The sequence below is a fragment of the Martes martes genome (assembly GCF_963455335.1).
Source record: "Martes martes genome assembly, chromosome: 2".
NCBI lineage: Eukaryota > Metazoa > Chordata > Mammalia > Carnivora > Mustelidae > Martes > Martes martes.
In genome coordinates this window covers 145,551,504-145,569,952 of record NC_137889.1, presented here as the reverse complement: position 1 = coordinate 145,569,952, position 18,449 = coordinate 145,551,504, and the positions used below count along the sequence as shown (strand labels likewise).

General features: G+C 42.4%; 1 protein-coding gene across 4 annotated transcripts in view; it reads left to right on the top strand.

Annotated features, from left to right (window-relative positions):
• Positions 1–18,449, top strand: part of SLC2A9 (solute carrier family 2 member 9) — a 214,319-nt gene that overhangs the window by 49,022 nt on the left and 146,848 nt on the right. For all 4 annotated transcript variants that reach the window (XM_080797062.1, XM_080797063.1, XM_080797060.1 and 1 more), the window contains one exon: positions 6,702–6,826. In XM_080797062.1, coding sequence (XP_080653188.1) covers positions 6,702–6,826 — 125 coding nt within the window. The remainder of the gene's footprint in view (positions 1–6,701; positions 6,827–18,449) is intronic.

Below are 18,449 nucleotides of genomic sequence, written 5' to 3'. Positions count from 1 at the left end.
CCCCCATGGCTCCTGCATTTGTCAGAGTGTAAGGAGACGGTGGTCTGCTCCACTGTAGCACTGTGGACTGGAAATGGAGAAGTACTTTGCCCTGGGATGTATTTTGGAAGTGGTGTCGGTAAGACTCCATGATGGAGTGCCTGGAGGTCAGAAGGAAAATAAGAGAGGGAAGTATTATTCCCAGATTTTTGATGTAAGCCACTAGGAAGATGGAGTCTTTATTTACTCAGATCGGGAAGACTGAGGAAAGAGGGGTTTAGATGTATTTGTTGGGGGATTAGCACTGGGAATTCAAGAGTTCCATTTTAAATATGCGCGGATTGAGATGCCTTTTGGACATGCAAGTGGAAATGCCTAGGAGGCAACTGGGTGTGTAAGTCTGGGTTGAGATGACTCTAGGCCAGAGATACAGTTGGGAATTGCCATCAATTAAGGTAACAGGACTAGGTGAAATCACCCAGGGAGCAAGTGGACAGAGAGAACAGACCAGCCTTGAGATGAGAAGGGGAGGCTGGTAGGGAGAAAACAGGAGAGAGTGGATCCCAGATATCCTGAGAAGACTGTGTTTTAGGAAGAGTACACAGTCAACCCTATCAGATGCTGTTGAGAGGCTGTCCTGGGGGAGACAACAGCTGTGTTTGTCAGGTTGTGTGTTCCTGGTCATCTTCACAGAGGCAGTCTCCACGGAGTGGTAGCAAGGATCCAATCAGTGGGATGAGGAAAGAAGGGAAGGGGAGCAGACAGTACCCTTTAAGGAGTTTCACTCTAAAAGGAAGCTGACACAAGGGGCAGTGGCTGCAGAGGGATGAGGGCCAAGACATAATAGCTATGTTCGTATGGGAATGATAGGGTGGAGGGTGGCTTCTCTCCAGTAGTGGACAGCCAGTGTGCAGGAGCCCGATGCATCCTACCTTTCTGGGGCAGCTTTAGCCACACGAAGGTGGCTGCCACCTTGTAATGCCTCCACCTCCTCCTCAGTGAATTGTCCAGGTCATGGGTACTGCTGGCTACAGGTGTGAGAGATGAAATGAATGAAATGAGACCATTTATGTAAAAGCCATGCTCTTCCTAGACTCTTCAGATGGCCTCTTGTTGAGTCTGCATCAAGTATTGGGATTCTCTAGGGATGGACCAAAGATTCTCTCTTCTTATGTGGTGTTGGTGGATCTGATGAGAATCCAGCCTTGAGAACCACCAACTAATGCCAGCATTATTGCTACGAATGTCATGACCATCATCCTAGCATCAGAGGTCCAGCTTAACTGGAACAGGGTCATAGGAGTTGATGTCTGACTTCTGATCAAACCCTTCATTTCTCAGTCTATAGGTTACAGAACATGTTGTTTTGCTCAACATCCAGGAATCCTCTGAGTCTGGCCTCAGCATTCCTCCCATCTCTCTCTCTCCACAACCTCTTCACAAACTTGACTTGCACTGGGCTCTGCATCCACAGGGGTTTGTGCTGTGAGGTTTCAAGGAGTAGAACTGAGGCCAGAGATGGAGCTGCAGGGAGAACCCTTCGGCCTTTTGTGGGAAATCACTTTTTCACAGACAAGCTGCTGCCATACCTGGGATGGAAGGCTAAAAGGCTGAGGCAGCACTGCTGGGACCTATGAGTCAGACCCACTCAGTGGCGAGGGGCAGGGTGCTGGCATCCCGGAAAAAAGGCTGGGGCTGCAGAGCAGATGCACCTGCTGCTATGGGAGCAGGGAGATAGGGAGGGAGATACCCAGACTCCCCTTTTTGCCAGAGGAGATTAACATCAGGCATATCTTTGGCCAGGCATACCAGAGAGCAGGAAGCAGAGAGTTTGGGAAATATAGTTCCCTTGGAGACAGCAGAGCGGAGGAAGGATTCCCTGGATAGACAGGCCAACGACAGGCACAGGTCCCACTTAATACACTCTCAGCATCAGTATCTTTACTTCTAATTGACTTCTATGTGACAGATCATTTTTCTGTGTCCCTAACTAGATTTAAAAACCCAATGAAGGCAAGGACAGGGACTGACTTACTCCCGGTGGTAGACCCCATGTCTAGCACTCACTAAATACTCGCCAAGGGGAAACGCTCGTGACAGCCCTCGCTGCTATGAGGGTGCAGGTCTTCCCACCACCACCCTGCTCTCTTCTTAAGAGATATGTCAGTTCCTCAGAAGACTGAAGGGAAGGGCTGTGAGCACTACACAGACCCAGGGCACTAGCCTGCTCTCACTGTGCTTTGAGGTCTCAGTAATAACAGAAATTAGTGCCTTTGGGTTCATCGTTTTGAAGCCTGAGTCTGTGACCTTCTGCAGGAAGGTCAGTTTAGAGGGGAATATCTATTTTAAGTCTTGGCCAAATCATAATTTCCCTCATTATAACATCCATTTAAATTAATTTTTTGACAGGGAGATTGTATTTATATCTTGAATAATTAATACATTCATATGGTATAACTTTCAAAAGGACCAAATGAGTGTCAAGTAGAAAGTTTCCATTGCATTTCTCTCCAATCAGATCCCCATCCTGGAGGCAACCTGTGATGCCACTTTGTTGTGGATCTCTTCAGAGGTTTGTGTCTGTTTTTTCATGCATGCATACACGCACACCCGCACACTTCTTCATCACACAAATTGTTGCATATTCTACAAAAAGTTCTGTACCTTGCTCTTTGCAGTTAACAATCTATCTTTTTAATTTCTTTTCAGTGTACCAAAATTCATTGTTTATGTACCACACCCAGTGTTCCATGCAATACGTGCCCTCCATAATACCCACCACCAGGCTCACCCAGCTTCCCACCCCCACCCCTTCAAAACCCTCAGATTGTTTTTCAGGGTTCATAGTCTCTCATGGTTCATCTCCCCCTCTGATTTCCCCCAACTCACTTCTCCTCTCCATTTCCCAATGTCCTCTGTGTTATTCCTTATGCTCCACAAATAAGTGAAACCATATGATAATTGACTCTCTCTGCTTGACTTATTTCACTCAGCATAATCTCTTCCAGTCCTGTCCATGTTGATACAAAAATTGGGTATTCATGCTTTCTGATGGAGGCATAATACTCCATAGTGCATATGGACCACATCTTCCTTATCCATTCGTCTGTTGAAGGGCATCTTGGTTCTTTCCACAGTTTGGCGACTGTGGCCATTGCTGCTATGAACATTGGGGTACAGATGGCCCTTCTTTTCACTACCTCTGTATCTTTGAGGTAAATACCCAGTAGTGCAATTGCAGGGTCATAGGGAAGCTCTATTTTTAATTTCTTAATTAAATAATAATAATAATAATAATAATCTCCACACTGTTTTACAAAGTGGCTGCACCAACTTGTATTCTCACCAACAGTGTAAGAGGGTTCTCCTTTCTCCACCTCCTCTCCAACATACATTATTTACTGTCTTGTTAATTTTGGCCATTCTGACTTGTGTAAGGTGGTATCTCAATGTGGTTTTGATTTGAATCTTCCTGATGGCTAGTGATGAACATTTTTTCATGTTGTCTGTTAGCCATTTGTATGTCTTCATTGGAGAAGTGTCTGTTCATGTCTTCTGTCCATTTTTTGACATGATTATCTGTTTTGTGTGTGTTGAGTTTGAGGAGTTCTTTATAGATCCTGGATATCAGCCTTTTGTCTGTACTGTCATTTGCGAATATCTTCTCCCATTCCGTGGGTTGCCTCTTTGTTTTGTTGACTGTTTCCTCTGCTGTGCAGAAGCTTTTGATCTTGATGAAGTCCTAAAAATTCATTTTCGCTTTTGTTTCCTTTGCCTTTGGAGACATATCTTGAAAGAAGTTGCTGTGGCTGATATTGAAGAGGTTACTGCTTGTGTTCTCCTCTAGGATTCTGATGGATTCCTGCCTCATGTTGAGGTCTTTTATCCATTTCGAGTTTATCTTTGTGTATGGTGTAAGAGAATGGTCAAGTTTCATTCTTCTACACATAGCTCTCCAATTTTCCCGGCACCATTTATTGAAGAGACTGTCTTTTTTCCACTGTATATTTTTTCTTGCTTTATTGAAGATTATTTGACCATAGAGTTGAGGGCCCATATCTGGGCTCTCTATTCGATTCCACTGATCTATGTGTCTGTTTTTATGCCAGTACCATGCTGTCTTGGTGATCACAGCTTTGTAGTAAAGCTTGAAATCAGGCAACATGATGGCCACAGTTTTGTTTTTCTTTTTCAACATTTCCTTAGCCATTCGGGGTCTCTTCTGATTCCATACAAATTTTAGGATTGTTTGCTCCAGCTCTTTGAAAAATGCTGGTGGAATTTTGATTGGAATGGCATTGGAAGTATAGATTGCTCTAGGCAGTATAGACATTTTAACAATGTTTATTTTTCTGATTTATGAGCATGAAATGGTCTTCCATCTTTTTGTGTCTTCTTCTATTTCTTTCATTAGTGTTCTGTAGTTCCTCAAGTACAGATCATTTACTTCTTTGGTTAGGTTTATTCCCAGGTATCTTATGGTTCTTGGTGCTATAGTAAATGGAATTGATTCTCTAATTTCCCTTTCTGTATTTTCATTGTAAGTGTATAAGAAAGCAAATGATTTTCTGTACGTTGACTTAGTATCGTGCCTTACTGAATTGCTGTTTGAGTTCTAGTAGTCTGGGGGTGGAGTCTTTTGGGTTTTCCATATAAAGTATCATGTCATCTGTGGAGAGTTTGACTTCTTCATTGCCAATTTGAATACCTTTTATTTCTCTTTGTTGTCTGATTGCTGTTGCTAGTACTTCTAATACTATGTTGGACAAGAGTGATGAGAGTGGGCATCCTTGTCATGTTCCTGATCTCAAAGGGAAGGCTGTCAGCTTCTTGATCTTCCCATATAGAATATATAAAGCCCCTGTGCTTTAATGTGTGTACAATGTACCATTATAGAGATGTGTCATAATTTATTTAAATAGTCCATTGCTGAAGGACACCTGGGTTGTTTCAGTTGTTCACTGTTAGAAGTTGTTCATCAACGTAGAAAGCTGTTGCCATGAGCAGTCTTTGTACCATCATCACTGAGCTGCAAAAGTCATTAGCTTTGGGATTCTCTGAGAAGATGTAGGAAGTGGGAAAGTTTAATGAAATGTTTGAGATAAGTAAAAATTGTGTAAAGAGCCCTGGCCTGGAATTTAAGGGTTCTAACCTCCAAAGGTAATAACAAAGCCCCTTTCAAGTCCCTAGCTTCTTGCAATTTACAAAATAATTTAGTGTTTGTTAACTGATTGAATCATTAGGGAAAAATGTCCTGTGAGAAGCTATGGTGTTTTCCTCCAGCTTCTTGATTCACTAGCTGTATGACCTAAAATAAGTTTCCAATTTGTCTATGTCCTGGTTAATTTATCTATAAAATAGGGTTGATAAAGTGCCTACCTTATAGGATCATTTTGAGTAGCAGTTGAGCTATTCACATAAAGTACTTAGAACAGGGTTTGTCATATAGCCAGTGTTCAGTAAGGATGAGCTATTATGATCATTTTGTAAGTGAGGAAAGGAAAACATAGAGCAATCAAGTACAAAGTCACCTAGCTCATAAAAGCTACAGCTGGTGCAGGGACTTGGGTCTCCAGGCCTCCAAACAAGTCACACTTCTCAATCAGGAGGTCTTAGGGATATGTTCACAGAATAGTGAGAGTAGTCCCAGGACAGAGCAGCTAATAATATTGCCATAGGGGTTTGACTGACTGTGTTGAAGGGGATTAGTTCAATCTCACAGTTAGTGCTGTAGTTCATCAAATTGAAGATGTCATCACATGTAAGAAGCATTGCTACATGAACTGCAGAAGAGGGAGGGAGGGAGAGAGGAATGGAGAAAGAGAGGGAAAACAAGGGAAGAGAAGGGAAGAAGGAAGGAAAGGAGGGAGGGAGAAGAGAAAACCTGCCAGTTAAAGCTGTAGGATACTGCACTGGTTATTAAGCTATTGTCTCTCCACTCCAAACTTACTCCTGATACTCTGCTCTATGATGCAGGGGCTAGGAGTGGCATGCCTCATCTGCCCTTTGACAAGAGGGGCACTAGAGGAGATAAGTAAAGCGGCTTGGTCCTTTTGGTTTGGTTGAATTTCCTACTAGTCCCAGCAGTGAACGTGGCAGTTGAGTTTAGTTCCCAGATTATGTCTACACCCCAGAACATGGTGCCCCTCAGAGTAGCAGCCCCAGTGGGCCAGCGCCCATCCTTGAAGATAAACCAGGGGTTAAGAGTCCCTCTTCCAAGCCCCTAAAGTGTCAGCACCAAATGGACAGCACCTCTCTTCAGAGATTCCCCCTTTGACATCTCAGTCTCCCAGTGCCTGCCTAACCAACTCCCTATGTTAAATTCTCTCTGTGGTTTCCATTTCCCTGCCTGAGCTCTGACTCTTGGATTCTAAGACACACCTTGATGTCAGAAATGTTAAGTGAAGGTCTTAGAATTGATACATATAGTAGTGCATCAGGTAATTCATAGATTGCGGCAATGCTTTTGAAGGTGACCTAATCAGTCCTGGTGGTGAACTGAGAGGGAGGAAGTGCCTTGCTCAGAGTCACACAGCCAAAGGTGGCAAGTGGAGGCTTCTGGGGCTCTGGGCCCTCTTTCTGACCCTTAGGCTAATGCTCTTTCTACTGTGCCTGAGTCTTGCTCTGCTGATCCATTTTGAAGGCCTGACCCCTGCTTCTGAGATGGGTAGGTTGATGTCCTCATGGTGGGCCTCCTCATCCAACCACCCTTTGTTTTCCAGGAAGTACACTCTGCTGGTCAACAATGGGTTTGCAATTTCTGCTGCACTGCTGATGGCCTGTTCCCTCCAGGCAGGAGCCTTCGAGATGCTCATCATGGGACGCTTCATCATGGGCGTGGATGGAGGTAAGCCTTCACCAAGGCAGGGCAGGACATGATCCTCGGGGGTGTTTGGAAGTGTGAGTGGTGTTTGGAGCTGTCACATGACTGGGCTCCTACTAGTATTGAGTTGCCAGGGACCAAGGATGCAAGAAGTCTGCATAAAGGAGGGCAGTCCCATGAGATGAACCACACACGAGGTTCTGGCCTGAGAACCGAGAAAAACTAAGTGAGAGAGACCCAAGTCAACTCTGGAGACCTGGATGGTCTTCAGTAGTATGTCATGCCTTTTTCTTTGTCATCTTCACTGTAAAATTCATATTCCAAGGTTGTCTATGGTTTCCAGGGAGTTTTTAATGAGGGTTGTGTTTCCTCTCTGAGTCTCTGACTTATTCATTCTTTCATGTATTCACTGAGCATTCATTATGGAGAACCTGCTGTGTCTGGCATTCTTCTCCATCATGGGGACACAGTGGTGAACGAAGTCCCCGAATCCCTACCGCTGCAGCTTACATTCTAGTGGGTGAATGGATACATAATTGGATGCGCAAAGTAGATAGGCAAGCCCTAGGAGAAAATTGAAGCAGGACAGGAAGATAGTGGGGGCTATTTTAGATAGGCCAGCCAGGGAGGACCACTTAGTGTAGGAAACATATGAGCAGAGATCAAAATGAACCAAGCGGGAGAACCAAGAGAGTATCAGGGGAATTGGGTTCTTGACCAAGAGAAGAGTGCATTGACCCTTAGATGGACTCCCTGCTTGGCATATCGAAGGGAGAATGAGGAGGGAGCATGGCTGGAGCTTGGTGAGCTGGGGAGAGTGGTTGCAGATGACATTGAAGAGGGGCTGGTCACATCATGTTGGGCCTTGCAGGATTTGTGCCAAGGGTGATGGGAAGCCAGAGGAGGGTTGAGAGGAATGTGACATGAGCTGGTTTGGTGTTTCAGTAAGATTCCTCCTGCTTCTGTGTAGAGAAGAGTATAAAGGAGGGTAGGAGTGGAATCAAGGAGCCAGTTGTCCAGGGGAGAGAGCCATGGAGGAGGGGGCAAGATGACAGCCGGGAGGCAGTGGGGTGTGAGAGAGCAGGAGCCTCAAAATATGTCATTATACCCAGCCAACCAACCAACAAGCCCTGCTTTCTTTCTAAATATTTCAGGTCAGTAAGGTTTCACTTGTAGGCATTTGTGGAAAGATTGCAGGCTTTTGGATTAGAAATCCCTGCCTTTGTGTTGAAGTTCTGTTGTTTGTCAATTACTGACTCTGGCAAGTTGCTTAAATGGCTCTGAGCCTCAGTTTCCCCATTTGTAAAATTGAAATGACAATACCTACTTTGAAGGACTGTCATAACGCTCACAAAATGCTGTGTGTGTGTGTGTGTGTGTGTGTGTGTGTGTTACATATGTATATGTAATCTGCCAAATGCTGTTGGAACCTGTGAGCTTGTTAAAGGCTAATTTCCTTCCTTGCTGATTCTTGCACGCTGCAGGCACCAGGCTTTTGGGAGTGAGCCCAACCACAAGTATATATCAGGGAGAGGTGAGCAGGAGAGTGAGGACATGAGGAAGGTCAGGGGAGAAGACTTCCTGTCCCTTCCTGCTGCTGGTGGGAAATATTCAGGATTAGTAATAACCAGACTCAGGGTGAAATTACTTCTCTGTCTTGGTATTCAAGTAGAAAGGAGTTGGCTATAGAAAATGTTATTTGGTAAGAATAATGTCTGGAGTTTATGTGGTGCTTTACAGTTAACCAGTCCTGTTCATGGTTTCTTCTGCTCTGATCTCCTGCTAATGCTGAAGGACTGTCAGTTTGTCATTTTTCATCAAGGACACCATCAAGGCTCAGAGACATGTGACTGAAGTGGTTAAGGCTGAGGTCTGTGCGTTTACACTGACTGCCCCCCCCACCCCCACCAAACCTAGCTTGATTTCATTACTTTGTATCAGTTAGGTTTTGTTATCTGAAGCCATTAGCAAACATAACATAATGGCTTCAAGCAATAACCCTTTTGCTGAGCTTGGGGTTCTGCAGGCTGGTGGGGCAGTTCTAATGTGGGCCACCTCTGCGGCTCACCAGTGGGCTCACTCCCATGCCGCCGTGTGCTGCAGCCCAGCCAGCGGAGGGCTGACTTTACATGGGCTCGCACACCTATTTGATTCTTAGCAGCTGGGTTGGTGTCAGGGGATCCCAGCAGGACCAGCTCATCCTGGTTGCACATGGTCTCTCAGCCTGCGGTAGGGCAGCCCCGTCTTCCCATGGGATCCTCAGAGTGCCAGAGAGTGGTACTGGGGGCAGGACCCCATGTGCAAGCACCTGTCAATTTACTGCTCGTGGTGCTTGTCAGTGTCCCACTAACCAAATCAAGCCCCCTGGCCAGGGGCACCATCAGTGTTGGAGAGACCTACGCCCTAGAGATGCAGATTCAAGGGGTGCTGTGAACCAGTGGGGCCACACAGCAGCATTCTGCCTCACAGTCCTGGCCTCTTTCCTGGGCTGGCAAAGGGGCTCAATCAAAAGCCCCCCTGCTCCCCAGTGGGATGCAAAAATTAACTGATGGCAGGAATGTGTGAGAAGCGCATACTACATTCCAGGCCTATGGTGCCTTCCCTGTCACCGGGAATGGTGACGGGATCATTGCCATTCTTGGTGTTATTCCTTTTATTCTCAGCTAATAAGGTACACATCCCAGATGTAGACTGAGATGTCCGGTCAAAGGCCCTGCCCACTCAGGACGAAGGCTAGGTGAGATGTGGCATGGATGGCCTTTCCCAACAGAGGCCATGGAGGGTCTGCCTTTCCAGCACATTTACATTTTATCTATTAGCCTCTTTCCAGTGGTCTTGCCTCTCCAGTTCTTCTGGGGAAGGTGACACTTACTTCACAGAACTAGTTTCTCTCTGAGTTTCCTTAATTAAAAATAAGCTGGACTTGAGAAAGGTCATTTTTACAAAGCCTCATATTCAAGTCAGATATCTGTTAGACCCCTTTTCTGATGATATTTCCAAAAAGAAACAGGAAAAAAAGTAAGAACAAGGAAGGGAGAAAAAACCAGACCCCTCTGACTTCTGGAATACAACCTACTGGAGGTGGCCAGGACATGGAGGCTTCCTGTCATTTATTCTCGTCAGACCCTCTCAAAGCAGAGCTGGGGACTTGCAGGCATTTAAAGGAAGGCATTTGGTCAGAAATAAGGGAAAATTGCTGGCCAGGAGATGAATTGTCTGTCCTGCTCATAATAAATAATTTAAAGCCAAGTGATAAGCCTGGAGGATTTTCAGAAGGCTGTGCTGCTCAAGCCAGGTTTGTGGGCGGTATTTGGAGCCATAGTAGAAGCCCAGGACACCTTCCCCAAGCATCCTTTCTCTAAAAAGCTTGGCAAAAAAAAGAAACACATTTTCACATTGAAACAGACTTGGTGCAGCTTGGTGTTAGAGGCAAAATCCATGCAGATGGTAAGGTCAAATTAGAAGGGTACAGAGGTGTTTTGTTGTTTGTGGAAGATTGCATTGGACAGGTTCCCGCCAAGCTGCCCCAGGACCGCCCACACTCCCAGGGGTACAAGTCCATGTCCGCACTAGGAGCTCTCTGATAGACAAGCTTGTCAATCATATTAGCTGGTCTCTGGTGGACACATTTGAGTAGCAGCATTTAGAGAAGTATATGACATGGGAAGAACATGAAATCAGGATCAAGGATGCGACTTTAAGTTCTGGTTCTACCAGTGACTTACCAGGTGACCGTGGGACCATCATTTCACTCCTCTGGGCCAGTAATATAATCTAGAAAGTAGGGAGGATTGGACTCTGAGATCTGAGGTTGCTACCAGCTCTAAAATTCTGCTTTGGCTCCTTTTTGTACCCATCTTAGAGCTACTATCTTGAATGTTCTCTGGAAGCTTCTGGAGCTCACATGTCATGCAGAGCTGTATTGTTTACTCATTAAACAACACAGAATAGGAGATTGTGAAATAAGAGTATAGGGCAGAAACACTGGCCCTCCTGTCTGGTGGGGTCAGCTTATGTGTACCATGCCCCGAGGACCTACCCAGTCATGTCCCAGCACAGGCTCCTAGCAAGGCTGTGGGCCACTCTTATAAGCAAATTGTTATTTATCAATATTCTGCTTACTGCCCCAAAGACATCCACATCCTCATCCCTAGAACCAGCAAATGTGAGCTGGTGGGGCAACTGGACTTTGTAGATGGGATTAAGTTAAGGACCGTGAGATAGTCTTTACCTGGATTATTCAGGTGAGTCGCATAAGATCACAGGGGTCCTGATAAGTGAAAGAGGAAGGAGGAGTCAGAGCCAGAGCAAGGAGACCAGCAGTTGAGAGCAGAGGCTGCAGTGATGCAGGGGTGGGGTGGGGGTGGGCGACAGCCACAAACCACTGGGTATGGGCACCTCTGGAAGCTGGGAAAGGGGTGGGGGCAGACTTTCCCCTAGAACCTCCAGAAGGATCATAGCCCTGCCGTCACCTTGATTGTAGTCCCAGTCCCATTTTAGACTCATAACCCCTAGAATTGTGTGATAAGAAATTTGTAGTGTTTTACATCACTAGGTTTGTGGCAATTTGTTATAGCCACAGTAGGAAACTAGTAAAAACACTAATACTATTATTCACTTATTATTATGATTTGAGTCAAATCATAACATGACAAAGAGCATGTGAGGTGTTCAGAAGGGTGGATTCTGGTCCCAGCCCTGCTGCTTACCAGCCCAGTGACCTCAGAGAGACTTCTTCATCCCTCTGAGCTTCCATTTCCTCAAAGCTACCTGACAACGTTCAGGTACTGTACAGGGGTGCATGTGTGTCTATGTATTTCTGCGTGTGTGCATGTCTCTGTGTTTGTGTATGTCTGTGTGTCTGTGTGTTTCTGCATGTGTGCATATATGTCTCTGTGTTTGAGTCTGTGTGTGTGTGTGTGTCTGTGAATATGTGTCTGATTCTGTGTGTGTCTGGGTCTGTGTATGTGTGTTTCTTCATGTGTGCATGTCTCTGTGTATGTCTGAGTGTATGTGTGTTTTTCTGCATGTGTGCATATATGTGTCTTTTAAATGTCTCTGTGTTTGAGTCTGTGTGTATGTGTGTATATGTCTGAGTCTGTGTGTGTTTGTGTGTGTCTGAGTCTGTGTGTATACGTGTGTGCCTCTGCGTGTATCTGAGTCTGTGTATGTGTGTTTCTGTATGTGTGCATATCTGTACATGTGTATATGTCTGTGTATGTGTCTGTGTGTCTGTGTGTTTCTCTGTGTGTGTGCATATATGTGTCTGTGTATGTCTCTCTGTGTTTGAGTCTGTGTGTTTCTGTGTACATGCATGTCTGTGTATGTGTGTCTCTGTGTGTGTCTGAGTCTGTGTATTTCTGTGTATGTGCATGTCTCTGTCTATGTGTATGTCTGTGTGTCTATGTGTTGGTGTGTTTCTGCATGTGTGCATATATGTGTCTGTGTATGTGTGTTTTTGAGTCTGTGTGTCTGTATATGTGTGTATGTGTCTGAGCCTATGTGTGTGTGTCTGGATACATGTGTATGTGTCTGAGACTGTGTTTGTGTGTTTGTCTGAGTCTGTGAGTATATGAGTATGTCTCTATGTGTCTCTGTGTGTGCCTAAGTCTGTGTGTATGTGTGTTTCTGCAGGTGTGCATATATGCGTATGTGTCTGAGTCTGTGTGTGTGTGTGTGTCTCTATGTGTTTCTGTGTATGTGCATGTCTCTGAGTTTGTGTGTGTGTCTCTGTATGTGTGTGTGTAAAAAGAAAAAAGAGAAAAAATTAAAATACACAACTAAAATAGCATATAAATCAGGAAGACAGTAAGTAAAGTTAGTGTGTATTAAATTATTAGCATTATCCAGGAAATACTAAAAGTACTAATTTATATCAGATTTAACTAAGACACAGATTCATGAAATGATCTTTGGAGCAATTCTTAAAAGAAGAGAAAATAGCATAGAACAATCAAATGACTTAAAAAAAAAAAAGTAATCCAGAAGAAGGCAAAAGAGGAGAGAGAACAGAATATTCCAACTAAATTGAATTTAAATAAGGAATTAAAAAAGAAAACACAGGATATAGAAGAGTGCCACATAGAACAGCCAACGGTAGGATGTTGTATTTAAACACAAGTATGCCAGTACTCCAATTAAAAGGAAGAATGGTTACGTTGGATAAAACAAATACCTGTGTATATGCTGTTCGTACCTTAGATATAAAGATATAGGAAGATTGAAAATAAGGTGATGGGAAAAACCCACGCCTGTAAATCCGGTACAGCAACACTGCTAACTGACTAAGTAGATCTTAAGGCAAGAAGGATAACCAGACATGAGAGAAGCTCTCAGTTCATCAGGAATACAACCATTCTAAAGCTGATATGCACTTCGTATAGAGCATCACGATGTATAAACAGAAAATGAGTATAAACTGAAAATTAGTCAAACGAAAATGAGAAATATGGTCTCAGTATCTGATAGAACAAGTGGACAAAAACAGCAGTAGGAGGTTTGAGCGACACAGTGGACACCTATGAGCTAATTAACATATATGGAACACTAAATCTTAGGACCATATAACACGCATTCCTTTTCAGCATTCATGGGCCATTTATAAAAATTCACCATATGATGAGCCATAAAGCAAGTCTTAACACATTTCAAAGGATTAAAGTTGGACCGTGTTCCCTGACCATAACAGAATTGAGTTAGAAGCTGATTACAAAAATATAGGGACAAAATCCTCATAAGTTTGGAAATTTAGATGTAAGTAGCATACACACTAAGTAATGAATGTGTGTTTCCAAGTAACTGGAGGGGCAAAAAGAAATCACAATGGAATTTTTTAAGTCGTTTGAATTAAATGATAATGTAAATACTACATAGGACATTCTAAAGCCATATTTCAGGTAAAATTTACAACCTCAAATGCAAATATTTAAAACAGGAAAGGCTAAAAATAATCTAAGATTCCATCTCAAGAAGTTAGAAAAGGAAGTTTCATTGGAAAGCATCAGCAAGGTCAAAGTAAGTTCTAGAAGAGATTAATAACATTGATAAACACCTTGTGAGACTGTTTACAAAGAGAGAAGGAATTAATAACTAATATTAAGAACTAAGTGGATAGATCCTGAAGCATAGATAGAGAATATATCATGATGTGATATATTTGAAAATGTAAATGAAATGTACAAATGCCTAGAAAGAAAAAAACTTAACCAATAGCAATGACAGAAAAAATAGAGTATCTGAATTGTCCTAGTCTATTAAATAAGTTGAACATATACTTGAAAACTTCTCATCAAAAGAGATTCAAGTCTCCTTTAAAAGAGAACAATGCCAACTCCTTATAAACATTTCCAGGGGAATACTTCCCAACTCATTTTATGAGATGAGCATATCTTTGATAGCTAGCCCTATAAGAACTTCACAGGAAAAAAAATTACAAGTTAAGGAACATAGATATAAAAATCCTAAACAAAGAATTAGCAATTTTAACAATAAACATAACAATATTTCAACAATAAAACATAAAAAGATAATATGTTGAGACTGAGCTGAGTTATCCCAGCAGTGGAAGATTGGATTAACATTTGAGAATCAATCAAGATAGTTCATATTTACAGAATACATTTTAGACAAAAATCATATTATTTGATATATGCAGGAAAGTCATTTGATGATGTTCAGTATCTATTTATGGAAAAAAGGAAAGGAAAAACCCATATAGTCAATTTTTTTTCTAAACCAACTAATTTTCTTAAACTAATAAAGGCTACCTATCAAAACCTATAGCACTCGTCATATTGAGTACAATGTTAATAGGTTTTTCTCTGAGCTCAAGAGCAAGACAAGATATATGCTGTCACCACTCCAAGTCATCATAGTACAAGAGGTCCTAGCTAATGCAATGAGGCAAACAAAAACTTTTTAAATGTAAGATATAAAGATTGGTAAAGATGAACTAAAACTGTCATCTGTCACAGATATCACGAATGTATAAAACATCTAAAGAATGTGTAAATAAGCCTCAGAATGTGTGAGTGGATTTGGCTGCCAGGGTATCCAGATAAAAGGTCATCATACTTGTATACTTGTAATACTAAATGCAATGTCATCTTTCTATATAAGGTCAATAAACTAAAAGTAATTTTATTTGTGTATAGAAAATTAAATTTATAAGTTATACCATCTGAGATGTTATAGAAACCATTACCCAAGAATAAGTCCAATGGGAAACATGCAATGTCTCATCTTCTTATTATCTACAAAAAATCTATAAAATATTGTGGAGAGAAATTAGACCATAAATAGGGGGTGGTCTGTGTTCATGAATTGGAAGACTCCACGTTATGAAGGTTTTCCCTCTGTATTGATCCGTAGATGCAGCGCAAACCAAAGCAAATCCAAGCAGGTTTTGTAAAATGGAAATTGCAGGTTGCTTCTAAAATCTATATGAAAATGCGTAGTGCTGAGAATTCATCAGATCATCTTCCAGAAGAAAAATGGGAACACTTAATCTACTGGGTATCAACACTTAGAGAGTTACAGTGGTTCAGACAGTACAGATTGGGGCAAAGACAGAAAAATAGATCAGTGAAAGAGAAATGAGACTTCTGAAGTTGACCCATGCATATATGGGCACTTACCTATGGCAAAGCGGTAGCTGGAGAGCTGAAGGGAAGGGGTGTCTTTTCAGCAAATGATATCCAAGTCAGCTGGGGTCCCCAGCGGTTGTGAACTGCAGGCTGGTCCTCGGTTATAATTGTGCTCTATGAGAACGGGCCCCAATGGTAGCCTGAGGGGGGCTGCCGACTCCAAGAATGGAGCAGGCATGTATATGCACCTATGTTTTGGGGCTTGGAAAATTGTATGTGAAATTTGCTTAAAATGGAATTATTTTATGTGTTGCATCTTTCCAGAAACATGGATTTTTGGGGTAACAAGGAAGGAGAGTACTCATCTTGGCAACCATAAAAGAACTCTTTTTGCTTATGTGTACAGCCATGGAATTTCTACAGTGATAGCTTTAGTTACTATTTCTACAGCTTAGCTGTTTATGTAAAGCAGAGGTTTATGGGTCAAGAGTTGGTGTGTGTATTTTTCTGCTGCCGCTCCTCCTTGGGGAATTGTCTTAGGGATAAAGTACAGACTGCACCATCCAAGATGCTGAATGCTGCATCTGTATCGACACTGACATTTTCATTCCATTAAAAATGAAACTTGAACACTACTTTACCTCATACACGCAATCCGTCCCACGTGGATTGTAGCTCTAAAGATAAGCAGTAAAACAGGAAGTTTTCTAAAAGATAACGTGCTATATAGACTTTCCACCATCTTAGGATAGGGGAAGATTTCTTAAACAGGCAGAAAAGCACTAGTTTAAAGTAAAAGAATTGATAAATTGAAATACATTAAAATTAAAGACCTCATGTAAAAAAATCACCATTCATGAAGGACGAACACAGAGAGCAGGAAAATATTTGCAGTGAATGAAATCGACAAAGGGTTCATATACAGAATACATTAAGAACTGTTACAAATCAATAATAAAAACACAGAAAAACTCTTACAAAAATGGCTAAGAGATGGAACGGGCATCTTCACAAAAAATGGCCAAAAGATACATAAACTCATATTAGTATTCCTCAAAAAGTTAAAAATAGAACTCCCTTATGATCCAGAAGTGACAAGACTGAGTATTTACTTCCACAATACAAAAACACTAATTTAAAGGAATACATGTGCTCCTATGTTTATAGCAGCATTATTTACAATAGCCAAATTATAGAAGCAGCCCAAGTTCCCCTCAATAGATGAATGGATAAAGAAGATGTGGAATACACACACACACACACACACACACACACACACTGGAATAGTACTCCGCCATCAAAAAGAATAAAATCTTGCCATTTGCAATGACATGGATGGAGCTAGAGAGTATAATGCCAAGTGAAATAAGTCAGTCAGAGAAGGACAAATACCATACGATTTCACTCATATGTGGAATTTGAGAAATAAAACAAAAGGAAAAAAGAGAGCGACAAACCAAGAAACAGACTCTTAACTCTCTAGAGAACAACTGATGGTTATCAGAGGGGAGGTGGGTGGGGAGTGCGGGGAATAGGGGCTGCGGATGAAGGAGGCACTTGTGATGAGTGCTGGGTGTTGTATGGAGGTGTCAATTCACTATATTGTCCACCTGAAACTAATGTCACACTGAATGTTAATCATGCTGGAATTAAAATAAAATCTCTCATTAGTAATTACTAGTGAGCAATTAGTAATTAAATAAGTAATTTAATGCAGATTAAAGCCATGATTGCTAAAAATTAAAAAGACCAGTAATGCTGAATATTGGCCAAAAATGTGGAGCAAAGTATATTTCATACATCTCTCATAAAGGTGTAAATTGGTATGATAATTTCAGGAAATTGGCTCTATTAAAACTGAACAAATGTATCTTATGGTTGCAATTTATATATATAAACGTGCATACATGTGCACCAAGACTTGCTTAAGAATGTTTAGGGGGCCCTGTTAGTGTTGATCCTAAACTGGAAAGTGCTGGAGTGTCCATCAATAGGAAGGTGGATGAAGTGGGATATACTCATACCTGGGACTATTAGAAAGCAATAAAAACAAATAAATTGCAGTTACATGCATGCTACAACATGGATGCATTTCACACCCATGAAAAACACGAAGAGATGAGAGACAAAAGAAATGCATCGGCTGTGGTTCCACACACGGAGCGTTGGTGATAGCAGTCAGGCTGGTGGTGGCCTCTGGGAAGAAGGGGGAGGATGAGGCTTCTGAGGAAGCACGGGGTGGGAGGCTTCTGGGATGCTGGTAGTGTAGGTTGATTCTTGACCTAGGTGGGGGTTGCACATCTGTGCGCATTTTGTGATCATTCCCCGGACCACATTGTGCAATTTAAAGATGTGGGTCATATTTTCATTTTCAAAAATTAAGACTATTCTGTTTAGTAAAATGCTTTGGACTGGACTCAATTTTTTTTTTTTTTTGCACCCCAGTAAGAAAATGTACATTTCCAGTTGTCCCTAAAGTATTTCCTTCAGCATCTCTGATTTCCCTAAAGAATATTTTCCAAGGTCCCTTCTGCTTTTCACAAGCTGAAAGCCGCTGCTCAAATCGGACTCTAGGAGGACTGGGGCCGCTAAGCAAGCCCTGTTTGAGGGAGTGTGCCCCTGACCGCTCCTTGTGCACCATCAGGCCGTGCACCTCAAGGAAGGGGAAGGCCTATGAAATGAGGCTCTGTGTTCCCAACATGCTGTGAGTCAGCCTGGGACAAGTGCATCTGTATACATTGGCAGGCCTGTAAAGGGCTTTTCCACACAGCTGCAGGTGGAAAACATTCTTGAAACTGACAAGCACTTATAAAATGCTGTAAACTGGCTAATACATTATCTGCCCGACCTGAGTGCCCTGATTCACATAGAGGCACTGCTAGCTAGTGGGAAGAGCTCGAGTTCCAGAATCAGAGACCTGATCTTCGGGGCAAAATAATCTCTTTGGGCATCTCTGGACGTCACTTGGTGATTTGGGAAAGTTACTCCATCTGTACCGCAGCTTCCTTATGTTTAGAATAAGGATAATAATAATACATTTACTTCAATGGCTTACTATAAAA